Consider the following 26,235-nt stretch of genomic DNA (forward strand, 5'->3'; position numbering starts at 1 on the left):
ACCCCAATGTTTATAGCAGCACTCTCAACAATAGCCAAATGATGGAAAGAGCCTAAATGTCCATCAACTGGTGAATGGATAAAGAAATTGTGGTTTATATACACAATGGAGTACTACATGGCAATGAGAAAGAATGAAATATGGCCCTTTGTAGCAACGTGGATGGAACTGGAGAGTATTATGCTAAGTGAAATAAGCCATACAGAGAAAGACAGATACCATATGTTTTCACTCTTATGTGGATCCTGAGAAACTTAACAGAAACCCATCGGGGCGGGGGGGGGGGAAGGAAAAAAAAAAGAGGGTAGAGTGAGAGAGAGCCAAAGCATAAGAGACTGTTAAAAACTGAGAACAAACTGAGGGTTGATGGAGGGTGGGTGGGAAGGGAGGTAGGTGATGGGTATTGAAGAGGGCATTTTTTGGGATGAGCACTGGATATTGTATGGAAACCAATTTGACAATAAATTTCATATATTAAAAAAAAGAAAAAAAGAGACAAATAATAAAACAGACTTTTATTTATGTATTTTAATGTTTCTTAATTTTTGAGAGAGAGGTAGAAGAGAGAGAGAAAATATGAGTGGGGAAGGGGGAGAGAGAGAGAGGGAGACAGAATCCAAATCCGGCTCCTGGCTCTGAGCTGTCAGCACAGAGCCCAATGTGGGGCTTGAACTCATAAACTGAGAGATCATGACCTGAGCTGAGGTTGAATGCTTCACTGACTGAGCCACCCACGCCCCAGTAAAACAGACTTTGAAATACAGAGAGTCAACTGGTGGTTACCAGAGGGAAGGTAGTTGGGGAGAGAGGTGAATGAAATAGATAAAGGGGATTAAGAAATACAAACTTCCAGTTACAACATAAATAGGTCACAAGGATGAAAAGTACAGCATAGATAATATAGTCAATAAGATGATAATAATGTTGTTTGGTGACAGATGGTCACTATACTTGACTCTGGTAAGTATTAGGTAATATATAGAATTGTTGAATCATATTATACACCTGAAACTAATATAACACTGCATGTTAATTATACCTCCATAAAAAAAGAAAAAAGAAAGCAATAAAACATATTTTTCCTTAATTATAATTGCATACTCATGATCTGAATCTTTTTTTTCTCACGAATTCTCTTCATATTAATATATGGATGAATGTTGCATTGCTAGTCATGTCTTCTTTGTTCCAAAACTCAAAGACATTTAAAACACAATTAATAGTAACCTGTACAATTAAATCTGAATCCCGAATTCTGATAGCATCATGAGCATCTAACATTCTCGTAGCATAGTAGTTTTTTTTAAGTTGCTATAGAAACATATTCTATAAGCCATTCTCAGAATGTTTATCTAAACCAGATCTATATAGTTATTTTGGGGCAATATAAATAAAATATGGCCATTAAATAAAAACAAAATTCTTCTAAATTTTTGTAAGAACTTCATTCTCCCTGTCTTTCCCTTTCCTTCCTCCCTCTAGCCTACCTCCCATCCTTTCTCTTCATTCCTTTTTTTCTCCTCCTCTGCAACATCTCTTGAATGTTTGCTATGATCCATGAGTAGGAGAACCATTTCTTCCACAGAGACAAGAGTGAAATAAGAAAGTACATGCAGATAGAGGCTGATTTATATCTGGAGAAGCATTTGAAGAATTTATTGCCTGTTAACATAGATTTTTCTAAGTCAGAGCAAGCCTGTTGGCTGAGAAAGAACTGGGAGTGGGGTGAGGAAGGAGGTTAGGAGAGACGGGGTTGTGTAAGATGTTTGAGAAGAGAGGTATTTTGAACAGCCACTGTGGAGAAAGGGAAAAGGAGAAAGTGGGCCAACAGTAAAGAACTACACTGAGGCCAGAGTCGATCTGCACCAAGCTTCAGGCTTGTGTGATTCCCAGAAACATTCAGAGCAAGGGGGTCAAAAGAGGCAAATATTTTGATTACTTTTGAGTTAGAATTTTGAAGGGTTAGTTGGATGGAAGACAAAATGTGCAAAAGAGTTAAGGATATTGGAAAAATAATAATTGGGGAGCTAGACTGTAAAATCCTTGCAAGAAGGGAAGAAAACGAAGCCAAAAAGACCTGTAAATTTGGGGGGAATTGGGTGGTTCAGTGATGGAATTCTGGATGAGATTGGAGAATAGCAATGCATTATTCATAGTAGGTGAATAAAAGAATTGGAAGACTAGGAGTTTGTGGTCTTTAGAGTATTGGAGCTTATGATTTACAGCTGGAACAAGTCCAGGTTATAAATGTCCAGGATGTGGTCATGGGAGGAAATTGCTAAAATGGCATGCAGGTGAAAATCATTGAAAAGAAGAGCTCAACTAGCTACATCATCCTCACATACATTGATGCTGCCCAGATAATGGTGGACATAAGGGTAGTAAGAACTACCATGATTCTAAAACCTTCAATAAAGTGTGTGTGTGTGTGTGTGTGTGTGTGTGTGTGTGTGTAAGATGGATGTCTCGGCATTTGGTAGAAGACAGCAACAAAGTGTAGTAGAGGGTTCTGTAACCAGATGATGTAAAGCTCCAAAGCAATATTTTTTATGTGAAGGTAGAAGATTTTGGTTTGGAGCAGCACTGAGGATTAAGAAAACTTTATTAACCTTCATTCTCTTCTCCAACCCTGGGCTCCGTGAAGCCTGGAAGAGTATACAGTTTGCAGTCTCCACCTGAGACACATGAAGGAGAGATCTGGGTTTAAATGAAGGCAAAGAGGTGAGAGCTATTGTTTAGATCAGAGCATAAGTGTGTTGGAGTAATTTGAACAAAGATGGTTCCAGATGGCACAGTGGAAAGGATTGGCAGAAAGGCAGCAAGGGGAGGAAGCGGGAAGCATGTTGGAATGAAGGTACATGCTGTTCTGCTGAAATAACCAAGAAATGTTCTTAAGAAACTTTGCCTTAAAAAGAAATTATTAATAAAAGCATAAGACATATGCAATTTTATTTTATTTTATTTTATTATTTTTTTTTTAAATTATTTTTGGGACAGAGAGAGCATGAACGGGGGAGGGGCAGAGAGAGAGGGAGACACAGAATCGGAAACAGGCTCCAGGCTCTGAGCCATCAGCCCAGAGCCTGACGCGGGGCTTGAACTCACGGACCGCGAGATCGTGACCTGGCTGAAGTCGGACGCTTAACCGACTGCGCCACCCAGGCGCCCCTGCAATTATATTTTAAAACAGTGCAACCTAGTGGATAATAGCAGAAACTCTGGAGCCAAGCTGCTTGGATTTGAATCCTGGCTCTACAAGTTAATAGCTGTGTCATCTTGGGCAAATTTCTTAATCTATCCATGTCTGAGTTTCCATATCTATGAAATGGGGATAATAATAATACCTTCCTTATTAGATTGTTACAAATTTTAATAAATAAATGTCTGTAAAGTACTTAGAAAAGTACCTGTCACATATTAAGCTCTATAGAAGTTTTACATAAAATTAATTTCTTTCATTGATTAAAAAGTGGGATTGTGGCTGTTGAATTTCAGGCTTGCAAAGTCATTTTTTTACTGCAGGAATTTCTGTTATAAAAGACCTTTAAAAATCCATAGATAGTTGTAGTATTTTCAGGAAGTGTATAGATGCTAAATTTAAATTTCACTCAACAAAGTTAACCCTTGCTGTCCACTTCCTTCTTGCCTGTCTTTTCTTATGGTTGTCAACATTATCACTTGTCAAACGTTCCTTGCATTCACGTGTTATCTTTATAACCCATTATGATGCGCCACCCTTTCAAAAAACAGTTGTATTATCTATGTAACTGTGTGCATGTGTGTAAACCACAGTTTTTGGTAATGGTGCCTCTAGCTGTCTATATAATGCAAATCATGTTCCCTGTTTAGTAGATCCCAGCAGAGCAGAAGGACTTAATGGAAACTTTTGCTGTGGGAGAACTTCTTGTTCAGAGTAGCTTGGATTTGGTTTGAGTGTGAAGGGTGACATTAAAAAAGAGTGATCTGGTGCTTTCAACTAGTCCCAAGTTAACCAGCTAAGATTCCAGTTAAAAGAGTGTCCATGCTGTTGCCAACAGAGTCCCTGGATGGTGTTCTGGGCCAGATCATTTTGTGGTCAGCAGTCAGCAGTCAGCAGTTTGAGTTATCTGTTCAGGATGCCAGATAGATTACTAAGGGCTGTGTGCGGAGCCTGATTAGTTGTTGTCTACAGTAAAAACCGTATGAGAAAGGCAAGAGTAGAAAATACATAATAGTCCCAGGACCACGCAATGACAAAATCCTGCTGGGCAGACACTGTGAAGACTTTCAGGTCCTACCCTGGCAGTGAAAGAAGTTTCTTGATTAAATCCTAAGTGTGCTTTCTTGGAGGAATGCCCTGGTACGTAGTCCATTGTTCTCCCAGGACTCCTCCTTCTGGGAGTTTGTTCTTTGTTTGTTAACCTCTATGACAAATCTGACAAATCTGAAGTGGAAATGAGGGATTTTGACCTACTCAGGAAATGCACAGCTTGTACATCCTGCTGTCTACTTATAAAAACTTGGGGCCATAAATATTGCTTTAAAGACGAATACTATCAAAATCTCTTTTAGGCCAATCTTTTTGTTTCTTTGGGAACATAATTTCTTTAAACATTCAGTCAGCTTCACTATCTGTTTCTAGTTAATTCCATGTACAAATAATTCTGTGTACAAAACTTCTTCCTAGACATAAATCCTGAATATATACTATTTCTTTGTTTCCTTGCCACCAGTACCCTTCCCCCACCCCTTTCTTTCTCTTTCAACTTACTGGGGTTACCTTGAGGCTACCTGAGACTATAGGCTTGGAAGGGGAGGTGTGCATTTTAAGTGTAAAGTTTGATGAGTTTTGACAAATATATACACTCACATAACTACCACCACAACCAAGATAAAGAATATTTCCATCACCTATAAAGGTTTTCTTGTATTCCTTTTCATCATCTCAGCCTGGTCCCCCACTCCTTGCTGCGGGAAACTACTGATCTGCTTTTTGTCACTATAAATTAGATTTGTCTTTTCTAGAGTTTCATATACAATAGAATCATATGGAAAATACTCTTGGTGCCTGACTTCTTTTGCTTAGCATGTTTCTTGATATTCATCCATGCTGCTGCATTTTTCAATAGTTAATTCTTCTAAATTGTTGAATACTATTTCATTATATGGACATGCCACATTTAGTTGATCCATTCACCTGTGATGGAATTTTAGTTTATATCCTAATAGGTGATTACAAATAAAGCTGCTACAAATATTTATAAATAAGTTTTCTCTACTCATATGTTTTCATTTCACTTGGGAAAATACAGAAGAGTGGAATTGCTGGGTAAGTGTATGTTTAGTATTTTCAAGAAACCCCTAACCTCTTCTCCAAAGTGATGTACAACTTTTCTTCATAGCAGCAACATATGAAAGTTTCAGTTGCTCCACATACTCACCAACACTTGGTATTTTTAGTTTTATTTTAGTTGCAATCACTGTAATGTCTGTGTCATGGTATTGATTTGCATTTCTCTGATGACTCATGATGCTGAGCATCTTTACATGTCCTTATAGGCCATTCATAGATTTTCTTTTGTGAAGTGTCGTTCAAATCTTTTGCCTATTTTAAATGATCTGTGTTCTTAGTATTGTTATGAGATTTAAAAAAATATATTTTGACCCAGATCTTTTACCATGTACTATAACCATTTCTTTGTTTATAGCTTGCTTGTAAATTATTATTTCACCATATCTTTTAAAGAATAAGTTTTATTTATTTGTTTCTTAGAGATTTTTTATTTTTATTTTTTTCAAAGAACAAGTTTTCAATGATGTACAATTTATTAATTTTTAAAACATGATCTACATGTTTTTATCTTGTGGATAAAACATCCTTTCTATGAAATCTTCATCTTACTGAGGTTGGCAGAGATTTTTATTCCTACGTTTTATTTTAGAAGTTTTATAGTTTTAGCTTTAAATTTGGGTCTGAAAAAACAAATTTAGGTCTGTGAACCTTTTCTTGTGGATGGTGTGAAGTAAAGGTGGGTCAGAGTTCATTATTTTCCATATGGATATACAGTAGTTTCTGCACCATTTATTTTGAACAGGCTATACTTTCTCCATTGAGTTAAATTGGCATCTTTGTCCAAAACCAGTTGTGTGTGTGTGTGTGTGTGTGTGTGTGTGTGTGTAATCATTAATTCTGGACCCTTTCTGTTCCATTTATTTATATGTCTATTCCTATACCAATATCACAGAATCTTAATTAGTGTAACTTTATAATAAGCCTTGAAATCAGATAGTGCAAAATTTTTCATCACTGCTTTGGTTATAATAGGTACCTTATCTTTTCGTTAAAATTTTTAAATCAGCTTGTCAATTTCTACAAAAAACTTAAGATTTTATTTGGTGTTACATTAAATGTATAGCATAGGGGCGCCTGGGTGGCGCAGTCGGTTAAGCGTCCGACTTCAGCCAGGTCACGATCTCGCGGTCCGGGAGTTCGAGCCCCGCGTCAGGCTCTGGGCTGATGGCTCAGAGCCTGGAGCCTGTTTCCGATTCTGTGTTTCCCTCTCTCTCTGCCCCTCCCCCGTTCATGCTCTGTCTCTCTCTGTCCCAAAAATAAATAAACGTTGAAAAAAAAAATTAAAAAAAAATAAAATAAATGTATAGCATTGCTGTCTAATATGCTAGCCATTAGCAACATGTGGCTATTAAAATTACAGTTAAAATTAATTAAAACAAAAGAAAATAGTTTCTCAGTCACACCTCATTTCCAGTGCTAAATTACCACATGTGACTAATGGCTTCTGTATTGGAAAGCCTACATAAAGAATATTTCCATTATGGCAGAAATGTGATTTAAGCTAATACACTTATTACTTCTGGTAGCCTTTTATAGTTTTTGAGAGAGATAGAGTGCGAGCTGGGAAGGGGCAGAGAGACAGGGAGAAAGAATCCCAGCCAGGCTCTGTGCTTGGTGCAGAGCCCTATGTGGGGTTTGATCTGACAACCATGAAATTGTGACCTGAACTGAAATCGGGAGTTGGATGCGCAACTGACTGAACCACCCATTCTCCCTGCCTTATAGATTTTCAAAAATATTCTACATTAACAGTCTTTCTGTATGTGAATAGTTTTACTGTTTTCTTTATAACCTTTGTGCAATTGAATCAATTTGTCTTTCTTTCACTGACTAGGACTTCCAGTAGAAGGTTCAGTCAAAGAGTGAAAGTAGACAATTTTATTGACCTTTTCAAATAATCAGCATTTAGCTTAATTGATTGTATTTATTGTTTGTATTCTATCAAATTTATTTCTACCTTTTATTATTTTCTTATTTCTTCTTACTTTGGATTTAATTTGCTATTCTCTTTCTAGTTTCTTGAGGTCGAAACTTAGATTATTGGTTTTAAACCTTTTCTATTTGGTAATAGTAATATTTTAAAGTTACAGGTTTCCTTCTATTTAATTAGTTGTGTACTACAAATTTTGACACGTTGTGCTTTTATTTTATTCAGTTTAAAATATGTTTAAATTTCCCTGGGACTTAATTTTTGACCCATGGTACTTTAGAAATATGTTGTTTAATTTCCTAATTTTTTGGAAATTAACTTTCTGATATGATTTTATTGCTTTTATTTTATCATTTTTTAAATGTTTATTATTTATTTTGAGAGACAGAGAACACATGAGCAGGGGAGGGGCAGAGAGAGAGAGAGAGAGAGGGAGAGAATCCCAGGAGGCTCCACACTTAGCGTGGAACCCAATGTGGGGCTCAGTCTCACCACTTGAGCCAATATCAAGAGTTTGATGCTTTAACTGCCTGAGCCACCCAGGCACCCCCGACTTTATTCCTTTTAAATTTGTGGAGATTTGCTTGTTTGTAGCACATACGTTCCATTCGGATAAATGACCAATGTGTATTTAGGAAGGATGTGTATTCTACTGTTGTTGAATGGCTTGCTCTATAGAAGTCTTATAGACATCTTCACATAGACATCTTCTTTTTATTTACTCATTATCTTCACATTTTATTTTATATCCTTCAGCATTTTGTGCATATTTATAACAGCTTTTTTTTAGCATAGCCTGTGAATTCCGCTGTTTCAAAATGAGATACTGTTGGAGGATTTTTCTTCCCTCCTGATTGTGGTTACATTTTCCTTCTTCTTTGTGTTTCTAGTGATTTTTGTTTGAATTTGGATATTTTGAATTTTACTTCATTGAGTGCTGAGTTTTATTCTTTAAAATGTGTTGGACTTTGTTTAAGTGAATAGGTTACATTACTTGCAGATAGTTAGATTTTTTTGAAGCTCATTTTTAGGTTTTTTAAAAAAGTGAGTCTGGAGTAACCTGTGCAGAGGTTTGACCCGTTTGGTGCTTCAAATCCAGCAGATCTCTCCACTCTAGCTGGTGGGACTGTAATGACTCTCAGTTCTGTGTGAACTCTTGGAATTGTTTGGTTTAGAGCTCCCTGAAAGTTGTTTTTTGCTCAGCCAGGTGGAATTTTACCTTAGGCATGCATGCATTCAAAGACTCAAGGAGACCCTTCAGCCCATTTCTAGAGCTCTTTCTATTCATAGCCCCCTTTTATCTGGCACACTGTTATGTATATTCTAGCTGTCTTGGTCTCCTTGAAATCCAGTCTGTGTCTCCTCAACTATGCATGACTGCTGGGCTCTCTTTGGAGTTTTCCTCCTTGAACTACAGTCCAGAAATTTTCTCCATGCAGAAGTTGGTTAATTTTATGGTTATGTTATTTGTGTCTCTACTCTCAGGTATCACAGTTCTGTGCAACCCATTGTTTCCTGTCTGAAAACAATTGTTGCATATATTTTATCAGTTTTCTAGTAGTTTACTAGGATAAAGTCATGTCTGAACTTGTTACCTCTTTTATAGCAAGAAACAAAAACCACTGAGCTCCTTAGCTTAACTGAAAATTATTAGTGACCTTTTTTTCCTGAGCCTTTTCAGTCTATTCTATTGTTCAAGTTACAAGAACAGTTGGCTTTTTCAAACATTAAAAGACCCAAAGCTCTACCTTCTCTCTAATCCATGCTGTTTCTGCTTGCAAAATGATAAATTTCTTACGTGAACTCATCTGTTTCTTAAATTCCTTGCTTTAAGCAACAAGGAACAATCAATATGAGTTAACACTTTGGCTCTTTCTAATAGCTTCTCCTCTCAGTAGGCACTTAGTCTGCCTCACAAGGTATCACATGAAGCAGCCTTACAAAACATACAGCTATTGCATGACATGAGTCTTGATCTTTGGACTTGCTATATTTGTTTCCTTGCTACCTAATCTTGGTAAGTTAAGTTTTCATTACAGCAACTCTCTTCTGCAAAGTACCACTATTTTTACTAATATACAGAAATAAGTACAATGAAACATGTAATGGTGCAAACAGTAGAAACGTCCATCCTGGGCAGATTTTCAGGGTAGTGTGGTGTTTCTTGTCTATGAGATAATTCAGATACCCGGATAGTTGCATTTGTTATCCTTCGGGACAAGGTTTTTGCTGGTTTGCATTTGTTACCTTTAGGTGCTTACTATGGTTAGATCTATTGAGTGGAAGGTGATAGAGCAGGCAGGCGTACATGTGAGGAATTATACAGACCAAGTCTAGAAGTGGCACATATCACTTCCGCTCATATTCCATTGCTTAGAACTCAGTCACAGGCAGATTGTAAGGGAGATTGTAACTCAATTTTAAGGGAGATTTGGAAATATAGTTAAGCTGTATGCCAAGGAAGAAGGAAATGGATTTAAATAGACAAAAAATATATGGATTCTTTTTCTTTTGTTTTTTCATGCCTTAGTCTATTTTGCAGTACTCTATTTCTAAATTTTCTTATCTTTGGAGTAATTCCTTCTCCATTCCCTCCTTATTTTCTTTCTCTCTTTGCCTTCTCTTTCTCTTTTCCCTTCCTTCCATAAATACTAAAACTTTCAAGTATTTTTCTAAACTCTGGGCATACACATTGGTGAGCAAGACAGTCTATGCTATTATGGCAATAGTAATTTTTATGTTTTCTATTTTTAACTTAATATTTTACCTAGTATCACATGTAATAATATTACCTGATGGCTTAAAAATGAAAACTGTTACTCAGAATTGTTGGAAGTAACAATCCAATAATGTTAATGGAAACTTATAGGAGGAAAAAGATGAAACTATTCCTATTCATCACTGATTGCTTTCAGAAATAAAAGATTCCATAATCTTTGCCAAACAGAAACAACAACATTTATTTCAAACTCCCCCCAATCCCACCAAAACCCAAAACAACAACAAAAAAAATGCATTAACTGAAGGACATGTAATTTCCTAAGTCTGTTTTTAATTTTGCCATATATATGTTTACACTAAGCTTTTCACGGATTTTGTTTTTCATTGCTGTTGTTTCAGTGTACACTGTGTTCTAGATTACTTTTCTGGCAACTGCTAATGTGGTTCGTGGCTTGGTGTTTTCCCATTTCTCCATTAGATGAAACAACACACTACTTAAATTTAGTTGCATATATAAATGAAAGAAATGGCAGTGCTCTTATAGGGAAATTATCATATTGACAACAAACCTAGATAACATGGTAGAATGTTATCATATTTCTTTTTTGAAATTTGTATTTTAATTCTTGTCTGAACCTAAGAGAAATAAATATGCTTATTTTTACTCTCATTTATTCGTTTAATAAATAAACATTGGCTGAGTTTCCACTCTGTGTTTGGCACCTATATGAATTGCAGGAATGTGTAGAGTAGACGTCGTCCTTATTCATAAAGAGATCATGACCTGCTGGGTGAGAGAGACAAAGAAGCAGATCCTTTCATATAAGAACTATAATTTCAGTGTATACAGAGAGCCTTGAAGGCACAGAGAAAGGGCTCCAAACTTACTCATGTGGGAGGCTGATTAAGGATCTGTAGGACAGGCCTGTAGGATATTTTGAAGGATAGGTAGTAGTCATGGGCTGGGGAGATGGAGTAGGAGGACCCTAAGCTTACCTCATCCCACAGATACAACTAGATAACACTTGCATCAACCTAAGCAACCCAGAAAACAACCTAAAGATTGACAAAACTAACTCCACAACTAAAAGTAGAGAAGAGGCCACGTAGAAGGTAGGAAGGATGATGACACAGTCTGGAAACAGACTGTGGCCATCCACAGTGGGGAGCGAGCTGGTGGCATGGAGAAGGATGGAAAACAGACTTTCACACTGGGGAGCCCACAAATGGGGAGGATGAATCCCTATAATATTTGCCTTTGAAAGCAAGACGGGCCAAATTTCACGAGTTCTTGCAACCAGCAGGACTTAAACCCTGGAATTTAAAAAAATTGGCAGGCTCAGCTCTGGGAGAGCCTGGGGGGTATTAGGAAGCAGAGTCCTTGCCCTTAAAGAGAGAGCATGACAAACAGCCTGTGAAGATACAGTGTAGAACCAGCAGTGTGAAAAATGCTGGGGGAAGATGGGAGGGAGACTGATTTGTTCATTCCAGAGCATGGCCCAGAGAGACATGGATCACAGGGAGACCCCTCCAGGAACAAAGGAGCTGGAAGGTGCCATTTCCCATCCCTGTCCAGCATAAACAACGGCCACCTGTGGGAACCAGCACAGCCTCATCACTCCTTACCTAACTTGCTTGTACCAAGGCCTGCCCTACTGTACTTCACTGGATCCACCCTTACCAGTCATGCTGGCCTCAGTCCCAGCACTGCAGGCCCTCTCCCCCATAAACCCCACATCTTTCTACCCATGTGTTTTGTAGGACCTCAATTCTGACAGTGGGGGCAGGTCTTGTTTAGTAGGCATACCACAATACACCTTGTAAAAAAAATGTGCCCCACCCCTGCTGGGAACCAAACACTGCTCACAATAGGCAGAGAGAGCCTCTGAAGACAACTATGCTGAAAGAAAAAGGAGCTAAGACTCAACAGCGGAGCATACGCAATACTCATAGGAGACACTTCTTGAAGTGCCAGGCTCTAGGGAACAAGAAACACTACACTTCAGGGCACTAAAGGACCTCTTCTTCATAAGGCTATTATCCTTAAGAGCAAGAGAAGTAGCTGACCTTCCTAACACAGAGAAATAAGCTCAGAAAGTCAGACAAAATGAAAAGACAGAGAAATATCTCCCAAATGAAAGAACAGAACCAAATTACAGCAAGAGACCAAAGTGAAATGGATATAAAAAATATACCTAATAGAGAATTTTTTTTGAGAGAGAGAGTGAGAGAGCAAGAGAGTAATCAAGCAGGGGAGGAACAGAAAGAGAGGGAGAGAGAGAGAATCCTAAGCAGGCTCCATGCTGTCAGCACAGAACCCAACATGGGGCTTGACCACAAGCACTGTGAGATCATGACCTGAACTGAAATCAAGAGTCAGGTGCTTAACTGCTTAATTGATTGAGCCATCCAGGTGCCCCAAGCTGATAGAAAATTTAAAGTAATGATCATAAAGATACTCACTGGACTGGAGAAAAAAGTCGAGGACATCAATGAGACCCTTAATACACAGATAAAAAAAGAACCAGTCAAAGATCAAGAACATAATAAATGAAATTAAAAATACACCTGAAAGAATCAATAGGCTAGATGAAGCATAGCAACTAATTATCGACCTGGAAAACAGATAATAGTAAGTAACCAAGCTGAGCAAAGGAGAGGTAAAAAAAGTTATGCAAAGTGAGAATAAATAGTCTTAGGGAGCTCAGTGACTTCATCAAGCATAGTAACGTTTGCATATAGGGATCTCAGAAGGAGAGAGGAAAGGGAGCATAAAATTTATTTAAGAAACAATAGCTGAATATGTCCTTAATCAGGGGAAAGAAACAGATACTAGATATAGGAGGCACAAGGATCCTCCCAAAAATTCAACCCAAGGAGGTCCACACAAAGATACATAGTCATTACAATGGCAAAAAGCAGCGATAAAGAGCAAATTTTGAAAGCAGCAAGAGAAAAGGAAGACAGTTACATTTAAGGGAAACCCCAGAAGGCTATCAGTGGATTTTTCAGCAGAAACTTTGTAGGACAGAAGGGAGTGGCATAATATATTCAAAATGCTGAAAGGGAAAAATCTTCAGCCAAGAATATTCTATCCAGCAAGACTATCATTCAGAATAGAAGAAGTGATAAAAAGTTTCCAAGACAAAAACTAAAGGAGTTCATGGCCACTATACTAGCCCTACAAGAATATTAAAGGGGACTCTATGAGTGGAAAGGGAAGACCGTAAGTGAGAGTATGAAAAGTAAAAAACACAAAAGCAGTAAAAATAAATATTTATATAAAAATCAGTCAAGGGGCTCATAACATAAAAGTAGGCAAAACATGACACCATATACCTAAAATGTGGTCGTGGGAGTTGGGGGGGAGAGGAGTAAAGAAATGAGTTTAACTTAAGCAACCATCAACTTAATGTAGACTGATATATGCAGAAGATGTTGTATACAATCCGAATGGTAATCACAAATCAAAAACTAGTAACAGATGTGCAAAAAAGAAAGGAATCCAAGTATATCACTAAAGAAAGCCAACAAACCCAGAGAAGAAAGGATCAGAGAAAATCTATAGAAACAAGCCCAAAATGACAAAGTGACAATAAATACATATCTATCAATAATTATTTTGAATGCAACTGGACTAAGTGCTCCAATCAAAAGACAGAGGGTGACGGAGTGAATGCAAAATTTGACCCATCTATATGCTGCCTACAAGAGACTCATTTCAGGCTGAAATATACCTGCAGATTGAAAGTGAGGGGACAGAGAAACAATTACTATGCAAATGAATGTCAAAAGAAAGCGGGGGTAGCAATACTTACATCATACAAAATAGACTTTAAAACAAAGACTGTAACAAGAGACAAAGAAGGACAATATACAGTAATAAAAGGGACAAACCAACAAGAGGATATAATAATTAAAAATATTTATGTATCCAAAATGAGAGAACCTAATTACATGAAACAGTGAATAACAAACATAAAGGAAATAATCAATAGTAATACAGTAGTAGTAGGAGACTTTAACGCCCCACGTACATTGATGGAGATGGAGAGATCAGACCAACAGACAATCAACAAGGAAACAGTGGTTTTGAATGACACACTGGACCAGATTGATTTGAGAGACATAGTCAGAACATTCCATCCTAGAACATCAGAATATGCATTTGTTTTGAGTGCACACAGAAAAATCTTCATAATCCTAATTTCACATATTAGGCCACAGAATAAATCTCGACAAATTCAAAAACATTGAAGTCATACCATGCACCTTTTCTGACCACAATGCTATAAAACTGGAAATCAACCACAAGGAAAAGTCTCAAAAAAGCAGCAATATATGGAGATTAAATAACATGCTACTAAACAATGAATGGGTCAACAAAGAAATCAAAGAAAAATAAAAAATTACATGGAAACAAATGAAAATGAAAACACAATAGTCCAAGATCTATGAGATGCAGCAAAAGTAGCTCTAAGTGGGAATTTTATAGCACTAAATGCATATATCAAGAAGCAAGAAAAATCTCAAATAAATGACCTAACTTTACACCTAAAAGAGCTAGAAAAAGAACAAATAAAACCCAAACCCAGCAAAAGGAAGGAAATAATAAAGATTAGAGTAGAAATAAACAGAATAGAATTCTCAACTGGAAGATGGCGGTGTAGGAGGACGCTGGGCTCACCTCCTCCTGCTGATCGCTTAGATTCCACCCACATCTGCCTAAATAATCCAAAAAGCCACCAGAAGACTAGCAGAACAGACTGTCTGGAGCCAAGTGTAGACGAGAGGCCCACAGAAGAGAGTAGGAAGGGCGGAGAGGCGGTGCACGCTCCACAGACTGGCGGGAGAGAGCTGGGGTGGTGGAGGGGCAGCCCCCCTTGCAAGGCAGATCCCCGAGTCTGGCTTGCGAAAGCAGACGGGCCGGACTGCGTGAGTTCTGATAGCCAGTGGGAAACATCTGGAATATTAAAAGTCAACAGCCCTGCTCTTGGAGAGCGGGGAGAGGGAGAGGGCACCAGGAGGGAGAGTTGCTGAGCCCTGGAAGACAGAGCTCGGCTTGGCGGGAAACAAAGGCGCTGGCTAGCACCATATCCCTCTCCCATGCCCCAGCCGAAATCCCAAAGGGAACCAATGCCTGTCACCAAACTTACTTGCACCGTGCAAACACCCAACGCTGTGTTTCTGTGGATCCATCCCTCCGATGGGTCTCCCTCCCTCCTGGTGGGGACCGCCAGGGCCCCTCCCGCAGGGGACTGCCAACAGCAAAGCGAGCTAAGCTTGCTCCTCCAGCCCCTGTGCACCTTGTGGATCCACCCCATCTAATATGCCCTTGGCCAGATCCCATCAAAGCAGCACCACAAGCCTGGCAGTGTGCAAGTAGCCCAGACAGGGACCACACCACTCCACAGTGAGTCCTGCCGCTGGGAGAGGGGAAGATGAGGTACACACCAGTCTGACTGTGGCCCCAGTTGTGGGCTGGAGGCAGACATTGGGTCTAACTGTGGTCCCACCCACCAACACAAGTTACTCCGGACAGCACAGGGGAAGTGCCCTGCAGTTGGGAGCCACTGCAGGGACTACCCAAAATGATGAAATGGAAGAACTCTCCTCAAAAGAAACTCCAGGAAGTAGCAACAGATAACGAATTGATCAAAAATGATTTAAGTGATATAACGGAACAAGAATTTAGAATAGTAGTCATAAAATTAATCACTGGGCTTGAAAAAAGCATAGAGGACAGCAGAGAATCTATTGTCACAGAGATCAAGGGACTAAGAAATAGTCATGAGGGGCTAAAAAATGCTATAAATGAGGTGCAAAATAAAATGGAGGCGACCATAGCACAGATTAAAGAGGCAGCGGAGAGAATAGGTGAATTAGAAGATAAAATTATGGAAAAAGAGGACGCTGAGAAAAAGATAAAAAAAATCCAGGAGTATGAGGGGAGAATTAGAGAACTAAGTGATGCAATCAAACAGAACAATATTCGTATAATAGGAATTCCAGAAGAGGAAGAGCGAGAGAAAGGGGCTGAAGGTGTACTTGAACAAATCATAGCTGAGAACTTCCCTGATCTGGGGAAGGAAAAAGGCATTGAAATCCAAGAGGCACAAAGAGCTCCCTTCAGACATAACTTGAATCGATCTTCTGCACAACATATCATAGTGAAACTGGCAAAATACAAGGATAAAGAGAAAATTCTGAAAGCAGTTAAAGCCTGGATAAACAGGCTCTAACCTACAAAGGGAGACCCATAAGACTAGTGACAGACCTATCCACTGAAACTTGGCAGGCCAGAGGAATGGCAGGAAATCTTCAATGTGATGAACAGGAAAAATATGCAGCCAAGAATCCTTTATCCAGCAAGTCTGTCATTCAGAATAGAAGGAGAGATAAAGGTCTTCCCAAACAAACAAAAACTGAAGGAATTCATCACCACTAAACCAGCCCTACAAGAGATCCTAAGGGGGATTCTGTGAGTGAAATGTTGCAAGGACCATAAAGTACCAGAGACATCACTACAAGCATGAAACCTACAGACATCACAATGACTCTAAACCCATATCTTTCAATAATAACGCTGAATGTAAATGGACTAAATGCTCCAACCAAAAGACATAAGGTATCAGAATGGATTAAAAAAACAAGACCCATCTATTTGCTGTCTACAAGAGACTCATTTTAGACCTGAAGACACTTTCACATTGAAAGTGAGGGGATGGAGAACTATCTATTATGCAGCTGGAAGTCAAAAGGAGGCTGGAGTAGCCATACTTATATCGGACAAACGAGGCTTTAGATTAAAGGCTGTAACAAGAGATGAAGAAGGGCATTATGTAATAATTACAGGGTCTATCCATCAAGAAGAACTAACAATTATAAATGTCTATGCGCCAAATATGGGAGCCCCCAAATATGTAAAACAAATAATCACGAACATAAGCAACCTTATGGATAAGAATGTGGTAATTGCAGGGGACTGTAATACTCCACTTACAACAATTAATAGATCATCTAGACACAGGGATAAGTAAAGAAACAAGGGACCTGAATGATACATTGGATCAGATGGACTTGACAGATATATTTAGAACTCTGCATCCCAAAGCAACTTCAGAATATACTTTCTTCTTGAGTGCACATGGAACGTTCTCCAAGATAGATCACTTACTGGGTCACAAAACAGCCCTTCATAAGTATACAAGAATTGAGATCATACCATGCACACTTTCAGACCACAATGCTCTGAGGCTTGAAATCAACCACAGGAAAAAGTCTGGAAAACCTCCAAAAGCATGGAGGTTAAAGAACACCCTACTAAAGAATGAATGGGTCAACCAGGCAATTAGAGAAGAAATTTAAAAATATATGGAAACGAATGAAAATGAAAATACAACAATCCAAATGCTTTGGGATGCAGCAAAGGCAGTCCTAAGAAGAAAGTACATTGCAATCCAGGCCTATCTCAAAAACAAGAAAAATCCCAAATACAAAATCTAACAGCACACCTAAAGGAACTAGAAGCAGAACAGCAAAGACACCCCAAACCCAGCAGAAGGAGAGAAATAATAAAGATCAGAGCAGAAATAAACAATATAGAATCTAAAAAAACTGTAGAGCAGATCAATGAAACCAAGAGATGGTTTTTTGAAAAAATAAACAAAATTGATAAACCTCTAGCCAGGCTTCTCAAAAAGAAAAGACAGACGAACCAAATAAATAAAATAGCGAATGAAATGGAATTATTACAACCAATCCCTCAGAAATACAAGCAATTATCAGGCAATACTATGAAAAATTATATGTCAACAAACTGGACAACCTGGAAGAAATGTACAAATTCCTAAACACCCACACACTACTGAAACTCAAATGGGAAGAAATAGAAAATTTGAACACACCAATAACTAGTGAAGAAATTGAATCAGTTATCAAAAATCTCCCAACAAATAAGAGTCCTGGGCCAGATGGCTTCCCAGGGGAATTCTACCAGACATTTAAAGCAGAGCAAACACGTATCCTTCTCAAGCTGTTCCAAAAAATAGAAAGGGAAGGAAAACTTCCAGACTCATTCTATGAAGCCAGCATTACCTAGATTCTCAAACCAGACAGAGACCCCCACAAAAAAGGAGAATTACAGGCCAATATCTTGATGAACATGGATGCAAAAATTCTCAACAAGATATTAGCAAATCAAATTCAACAGCATATAAACAGAATTATTCACCATGATCAAGTGGGATTCATTCCTCGGCTGCAGGCCTGGTTCAATATTTGCAAATCAATCAATGTGATACATCACAATAATAAAAGAAAGAATAAGAATCATATGATCCTGTGAATGGATGCAGAAAAAGCATTTGACAAAATTCAGCATCCTTTCTTAATAAAAACCCTCAAGAAAGTCGGGATAGAAGGAACATACTTAAACATCATAAAAGCCATACATGAAAAGGCCCACAGCTAATATCAACTTCAATGGGGAAAAACTGAGAGCTTTCCTCCTCAGATCAGGAACGTGACAGGGATGTCCACTCTCACCGCTGTTGTTTAACATAGTGTTGGAAGTTCTAGCATCAGCAATCAGACAACAAAAGGAAATCAAAGGCATCAAAATTGGCAAAGATGAAGTCAAGCTTTCACATTTTGCAGATGACATGATATTATACATGGAAAACCCGACAGACTCCACCAAAAGTCTACTAGAACCGATACATGAATTCAGCAAAGTTGCAGGATACAAAATCAATGTACAGAAATCAGTTGCATTTTTGTACACCAATAATGAAGCAACAGAAAGACAAATCAAGAAACTTATCCCATTCACAATTGCACCAAGAATCATAAAATACCTAGGAATAAATCTAACCAAAGATGTAAAAGATCTGTATGCTGAAAACTATAGAAAGCTTATGAAGGAAATTGAAGAAGATATAAAGAAATGGAAAAACATTCCGTGCTCATGGATTGGAAGAATAAATATTGTTAAAATGTCAATACTATCCAAAGCAATCTACACATTCAGTGCAATCCCAATCAAAATTGCACTGGCATTCTTCTCAAAGCTAGAACAAACAATCCTAAAATCTGTATGGAACCGCAAAAGACCCTGAATAGGCAAAGTAATATTAAAGAAGAAAACCAAAGTGGGAGGCATCACAATCCCAGACTTTAGCCTCTACTACAAAGCTGTAATCATCAAGACAGCATGGTATTGGCACAAAAACAGACACACAGACCGATGGAATAGAATAGAAACCCCAGAACGAGACCCACAAACGTATGGCCAACTCATCTTTGACAAAGCAGGAAAGAACATCCAATGGAAAAAAGTACCTATCTCATAGAGTTGTTTCAAGTGTATGTCCACCACATAATCAAGACTCAATTCATGGTCTCTATTATTATTTTTATCTGAGTGTTTAGATTCCCAGTGAAGTGCTTTGGAAACATGCTGCCTTTGAATCTCTTCTGGCAATGGCTTTTTGAGTGTAGGTCTTGAGTCCACCAGCAGGAGTTCATTGATTATTTTTTAAGCTGCCTATTTGTATAACTAAATGTGAAAAGAAATAATCTCCTTTGCTATCTCCTTTGCAGTACACCGCTAAGCATAGACTTCTCTGCCTTTGCAGAAATAAAGGAATAGTAAAGAAAAAACTTTTAAAATTTCACTTTTATTTTTATTACATTATAAATATACATAATTAAAAAAATAAGTTCCAAAAATAAGTTCCACGCTTAACAAAAATTGTTAGTCCCTTGCCCACTCCTCATGACTCTTGATTACTGATTTGTAGAGTCTTATCACTTTCAATCCTTTTAGCTTTCTTTTGGTATTTACATCCATATTTCTGTGTAATCTGTTTATACTACTGTTTCTTCATTTTTTATTTTTAGATATTCACTTTTGACTCTTTACTGTAGAGAAGGATTTAGCTGTCTTATATCTCTCTCCCGTACCCACTTATACTAACCACACACATATACACTTACCTTCCCATGTTCTACTAATATAATTATATTTAAATGTTTATGATTCTGAAAATATCATTTGCAGCTGAGCCATGTGTCAATTATGATTACATTTCCTTTCTTACATGATATTGCTGTCTTCAAGGTTGATAGTTGTCTCTCTTTTTGTTTGTTTGCATAGTCTTCTATATATCCATCACCAGTGCTTTCTCAGTCTCTCCGTCAGGAGTCTATATCTTTTAATACCTTAAAACATTGTAGGCATTAGGTATTCTATCACCTTCATTGTTTTTTTCTTGGTGGGGAAACACATTTTTTCAGTAATCTGAGCCCTCTCATTCTAACAGATATTGATTGTTCTTCTAGCCTAGTACTGGGGTCCACACCATCCTGAAAAGTCCCTTCTTTTCTTGGTTATATTATATTTCTTCCTTCCTAGATCTCTTTACTTCTCTGTCAGTTTGCTTCCCATGTTTGGTGGACCACACCTTTTAGTAGTTTCCAAAGAAAAAGAGAAATGGAAGTAAAATATTTTGATATTCTGCAAGTCTGAAAATATCTTTTTCTACTGTCACATTTATTGATAGTTTAGAATTCCAGGCTAGAAATAGTTTTACCCTCAGAATTTTGGAAACAACATTCTATTGAGTTTTAGTTTCCAATTTGTTGCTGGGAAGTCGGATGCTGTAATAATTCCCAAACTTTCTTTTGTCATGCTCTCACCTTAAGTTCATTATGAGCTTATTAGGATATTTCATTTGTTGCCAGCATTTGAAATCTTATACTGATATGCCATATTGTGTGTGTTTTTCATATTGTGTTGGACACTTGATGGGTTCATTCAATGCATTATTTCATCTTTCACTTATAAGATATTTTCTTGAATAGTATGTCCCCACCCCACCAATTATTTCTGTTTCATCTTCTCTGTTTTTCTGGAATGCCAATTATTCCGATATTGGATCTTCTGGATTATTTCTCTAGTTTTAAAGAAGTTTTTCTTTTTCTATTATTTACTTCTATTTCTTTTGTTTTCTGGAAGAGTTTCTAACTTGGTCCTCCAACCATGCGACTAACATTTTTTAAAATTTCTACTCATACTTTTAGTTACTGAGAATCTCTTTCGTTTGTTTGAATGTTTCCTTTTATGACATTCTGTTCCTATTCAATGAATACAATGACCTCTCCTTTCTTTCTGAGGATATTAATAAAAATAATAAAGTTTTCTTCCATGTTTTGCATTATCTTTGTTTTCTCCTGTTCTGTTTTACAACTTTTGTTTGTTTTGGTCTCAAAGACTCTCCTTGCTATCCACTCATGTTTAAAATTATTTTTTTTAATATTTATTTTTTATCAAAGCATAGTTGACATACAATATTGTATTAGTTTCAGGTGTACAACATAGCGATTCTACAATTATATATGTCACAGAATGGTAAAATAAGTAAGTCACATGAATGAAAAGTACAGTGTAAGGAATATAGTCAATAATATAATAAATTTGTATGATGACAGATGGTAGCCTACACTTACTGATTTATATTCAAAAGTGAAATAGTAATAGGTGATTGGAAACTCTCTGTGGGTGTGCTTGGCCAAAGGAGTTAGAGGCTTTGCAGTAGGATGATTTATTGGGCTGTCTTGATCAGAGTTCCTCTGAATTTCAATATCTATGTTTTCCTCTTAGAATGGTAAATTTCCCCAGACCGAGTTGTTCCAGTTTCCTGCTTGGGGGGTTAAATTCTGCCATCCAGCTTTTTCTTAAACTGGACTGAGGAGAGAGGTCTCGCCATTCAGTATGTGGAATTTCACTTAATCACCCTCTTTTAATACCTGACGCCCTCGAACTGGGCCAGGTGCCCATTAGTTCAGTTTTCCATAGTTCAGTGTTTCCAGAGAGTAAATCTGCGCTCTCCTGCCAAGATGGACCAGGGTGGCTTTTAGCTGTGTTATCCATGGAAATCTTACTGCTTTCATCCAGCGCTCTTGTTTTCAGCCTCAGCTGCCACCACTGCTCTCCATTATTGTCAGAGCTATTCGTTTCCCTGAACCTTTCTGAGAGGCTGTGATGTAAATTATCCAGCTTCTGGGCTTCTCCTGTCATTGGCTTTCTTGGATGCAGTTTTCCTCTTAGGCTAGTCTGTTAAGTTAGTTAGCAGTCATCCTGCTGGGTTTCCAGTTTCAAAATTTTTCTTCAGTTCTCTCCCATTTTTTTTTTTACTTTCTTGTTTTAAACGTTTTTTATTTTTAAAATTCTTTTTATTATGAGAGGCAGTATATTGCATGGGTTCTGGATGCCTAGACCCATGTATGACCTTGAGAAAGTTACTTAATCTCTTCCTGCCTTAGTTTCCTCATCTTAAAAAAATAGTAGTTGGAGTCCTTTTTAAGATTAAATGATTTTTTTTAGAGTAAATGATTTAAGACATGTAAAGCATGTAAAACCATAGCTGACCTAATAAATATTAGCCATTTTAGAGTGCTTTCAGGTAAAAAGATAAAGGTATGTGTTCACCTTATCATGTTTAACTGGGAGTCCAAAGAATGCACTTAAAGATTTGAATCACTAGGCAAATATTGTTTATTTTATCTAGTGAAGGGAGCAATGGGCAAAGACAATGTATCTGGTGTGCTACGTAAAATGTCTAGGTTTTTACATTATTTTATTACGTTATTTTATTTTATACCTTGGAAATTGTGGTTTCCAACTCTTTATATTATAGATGAAGAAAACTGAGACCCAGAGAAGAGAGTTAAGTGACTTTCCTTGAGACTAGAATCCAAACCTCAGGATTCCTAGTTTGGTCTTCTTTCCGTTAAGTCATATTTTTTTTTCTGAGGAACAGGGAATGCTGTGAGACTTGAAACTTTATTCTTAGTGATGACACTATCCTATACCTAATTTTCTTATAATTTGTGTGTCAAGTGTTTAGAAATGGATCAATAATCAGCTTTGATTTATGATACACTCTCTTCATTGGTCCATGTGTAGCCTACTTGTTTGTTTTCAGTAAAGTAATACATAAAAAAATTAAAGCACCCATATCATGTGCAGGACCTTGGAGGAAAATTTTAAGTGTATAGTTTCCATATATACATGGTACAAAAATAAACTCATATATTTAAAATTATTGTGGTGATATTATGAATGGGTGGTTTTATTTTATTTTATCTTAAATGTTTATTTATGTTTGAGATAGAGAGAGGAGGGGCAGAGAGAAGAAGACAGAGAGAGAGAGAGAGAGAGAGAGAGAGAGAGAGAATCCCAAGCAAGCTTTGTGCCACCAGCGCAGAGCCTGTTATGCAGGGCTCGAACTCACAAACTGTGAGATCATGCATGACCTGAGCCCAAACCAAGAGTTGGATGCTTAACCAACTGAGCCACCCAGGTGCCCCTGGATGGGTAATTTTAAAACTCTCCTGCTCATCACATCAAAATTTACCAGACTGGGATAGCAGTGGATCAGAAAACAAAATAAGAGAGAGGAACAGGAAAAGGACCAGAAATATGAGTACCTTGCATTTAGTCTTGGGACATATATGTCTCTAAAATTTGTTAGTCTTCTGCATACTGTGTAATAAAGTGGGTTGGTTTGTGCTACAGGTTTAAGAACCATTGGAGTCATCACCAAATTGGATCTTATGGATGAAGGAACAGATGCCAGGGATGTTCTGGAGAACAAGCTTCTGCCTCTTCGCAGGGGTAATGTACTGTGTCCTATACAGGATTTGCTTTGATGATGTAGCAGAGAAATGATTGGGAAACCAATGCAAAGCTTGGCTTTATGCCTTCACAGTTGTGAGGAATAATATATTCATGATTAGTTATACTTTTTATGGAGTGGCATAATGTTCCCAAGTGATATATTAAAAATGATCCAATAGGAGAACTATTTCTTAAAATAATAGGAATAGGAAAACAGGAAAAGGAAGGGTTTGAAGGGGGGTATAAATATTCATCATAGACTGCATAAATATATACTGTTCTAAGTGTGACTTATTTACTTGCCCACCATATGACAAAACTGCTAAGAGACACACTGTATTAAAATGTACAGAGCTTTTAAGGGCAAAAGACATTATTGTGTTAATGCTAAGAAATTATCATTAGCCACACGAACCAGCCTTTGTTAAATACTGGTGTCTCAAACTGAGTTCGTAAAGGGTTCAATTCTTCAGTCCTTAAAAATAATTTTGCCTGGCTTATTCAGCCTCTTCAAGAGCCTTGAAATCTTCCCAGAATAAACAACAAAAAGTATTCCAAACCCCATTGTATGTGTTGTGTTTCAGGTTACGTGGGGGTGGTAAACAGAAGCCAGAAGGACATAGATGGGAAGAAGGACATTAAGGCTGCCATGTTGGCGGAAAGGAAATTTTTCCTCTCACACCCAGCTTACAGACATATTGCTGATAGGATGGGGACCCCACACCTGCAGAAGGTCCTTAATCAGGTAAAAATGTTTTCTCAAGCAACAAGAACAATTATGAAATATGTAAGTCACTATTAGAATTCGTATTTCATTTTAATATTCATTTTTTTCCAAAATAAGACATTCAGCTTAAATGATATGAATTAAAAAATGAATGTAAATATTTAGTTCCACATTCCTACTGTTCTCAGTGAGTAGAATCTGCTTTAATGTTATTCAAATAATACTGCTCAAAGCAGAAGTATATACTTATTTAGGAACAGTAAACAAGGGTATACATCAGCACCCATTTTACTCACAATATGTAGTTATCTTAAGAAATTAAACTTGTATATTTCTGAAAGGTTGATTTGTTGGGATCTGGTTTCAAAATGTCAACATGTAATAGTTAGCTTAGATTTCCCTAAGTTAGAAATCCTTGTAAGCCCATTGATCTCCATTCATCTAAGAAGTTTTTCCAGATTAACCCCTTTCTCTGCACAGATAGACTTGGGTCCCCATCTTCCAACATTCCATGCACTTACATACTTCTTCCATAAAACCTCAGTACATTTACTTTTTACTTTTTTTTTTTTCCATATATTCTCCATCTCCTGGGGAAGTTAAGCATCATCCTTAGTGAGTGCAGGGCTTCCTCCCTGAGTTTTGATTACATTGACCAAATGGTGAGCAGCTGTTCTCACCAACAGAATTATAAGATATGCTTTAACTTTTATTTATGAGTTTTAACAGTCAATTAATCAAGTCATTATTGCATGTTCTGATTGTTTGCTCCTAGAAGGTGTCAGTAGAGACTAACACAATAGCAGGCTACTTGTGACATTGGACCTGAACCATTTAGGCAAAACAATTGAACAAGTTTTAGGAAAAAAAAAAACAAAACAGGCAGTGGTATACTTCTATTTTTTGTGACATAACATAGACTAATGTAAAATTTGTGCTTTTTACTTATGGGTAGATGAGTATTTAGAAGCCATGAGGTGGTGCTGTGCTTGTGTCATTTAACAAATATGAATGAATGTATTTTAGAGAAAGAACATTAGTTTGTCATGCAAAAACCCTAATAGTCCACAAATATATTTAGTATTGGTAAAACTGTCTTTAGATTATTACTTTCATGCCTGGATTTATCTATGAAAAACACAAATAAACTGAAAAAAATCTTAGAGAAAAATCATTAGGATGATTAGGAAGATAAGGTTGGAAATAAATTAGGTTGTGAATACTAGAAAAATAGAAAGAATACGATTGGCCATTTTGTTTTACAAATGACCCCTAAATTATGACATAATTGGATTCTGGATGACTGAAAACTGAATGAATTTTGTACTGAAGATCTCTCATTTCTTGGATAATCACCTTCTTTTTTACTGCTTCAGGGATCTTCAAACTGTTTGAAAATAGGATACTTTTATGGCTGATTCACTGTGTGCCCCAGTACCTTGGGCCCTGGGGAACAGTTTCTATGGTGAAAAACTGGAACAGAACATGACACTTTTGAGGAATTCAATGTCATTATGGCTGGAGGGCAGAGAATGAGGGAGTGAGTTATAAGAGATGAATTTGGAGAAGTAGGCAGAGGCTGGATCCTGTAATGTTTGTAGGCAAGTTAAAGATTTTTGTTCTTATCCTAAGAACAGTAGGGAGTCATTTAAGACATCTGAATAGGCAAATTACACACTTGTATTTGTGGATTAACAATGATCATGGAAGTTGCAGGTAGGAAGATCAAGACTAGACATGAGAAGTTAGGAGTCAAAATGAGAAATGATAGTAGCTTGGTCTTGGTTAGGGCCAGTGAAGATGAAAAAAACAGAATTGAGAAATGTTTAGGAAAATCAAGA

The 26,235-nt window shown here is 37.4% G+C and overlaps 1 protein-coding gene across 4 annotated transcripts in view; it reads left to right on the top strand.

Annotated features, from left to right (window-relative positions):
• The window catches only part of DNM3 (dynamin 3), a 551,444-nt gene that overhangs the window by 172,177 nt on the left and 353,032 nt on the right, over window positions 1-26,235 (top strand). For all 4 annotated transcript variants that reach the window (XM_030302287.1, XM_030302289.1, XM_030302290.1 and 1 more), the window contains exons 5-6: window positions 23,566-23,664; window positions 24,252-24,412. In XM_030302287.1, the coding sequence (XP_030158147.1) occupies window positions 23,566-23,664; window positions 24,252-24,412 (260 nt within the window). The remainder of the gene's footprint in view (window positions 1-23,565; window positions 23,665-24,251; window positions 24,413-26,235) is intronic.

This window comes from Lynx canadensis, chromosome F1, assembly GCF_007474595.2.
Source record: "Lynx canadensis isolate LIC74 chromosome F1, mLynCan4.pri.v2, whole genome shotgun sequence".
NCBI lineage: Eukaryota > Metazoa > Chordata > Mammalia > Carnivora > Felidae > Lynx > Lynx canadensis.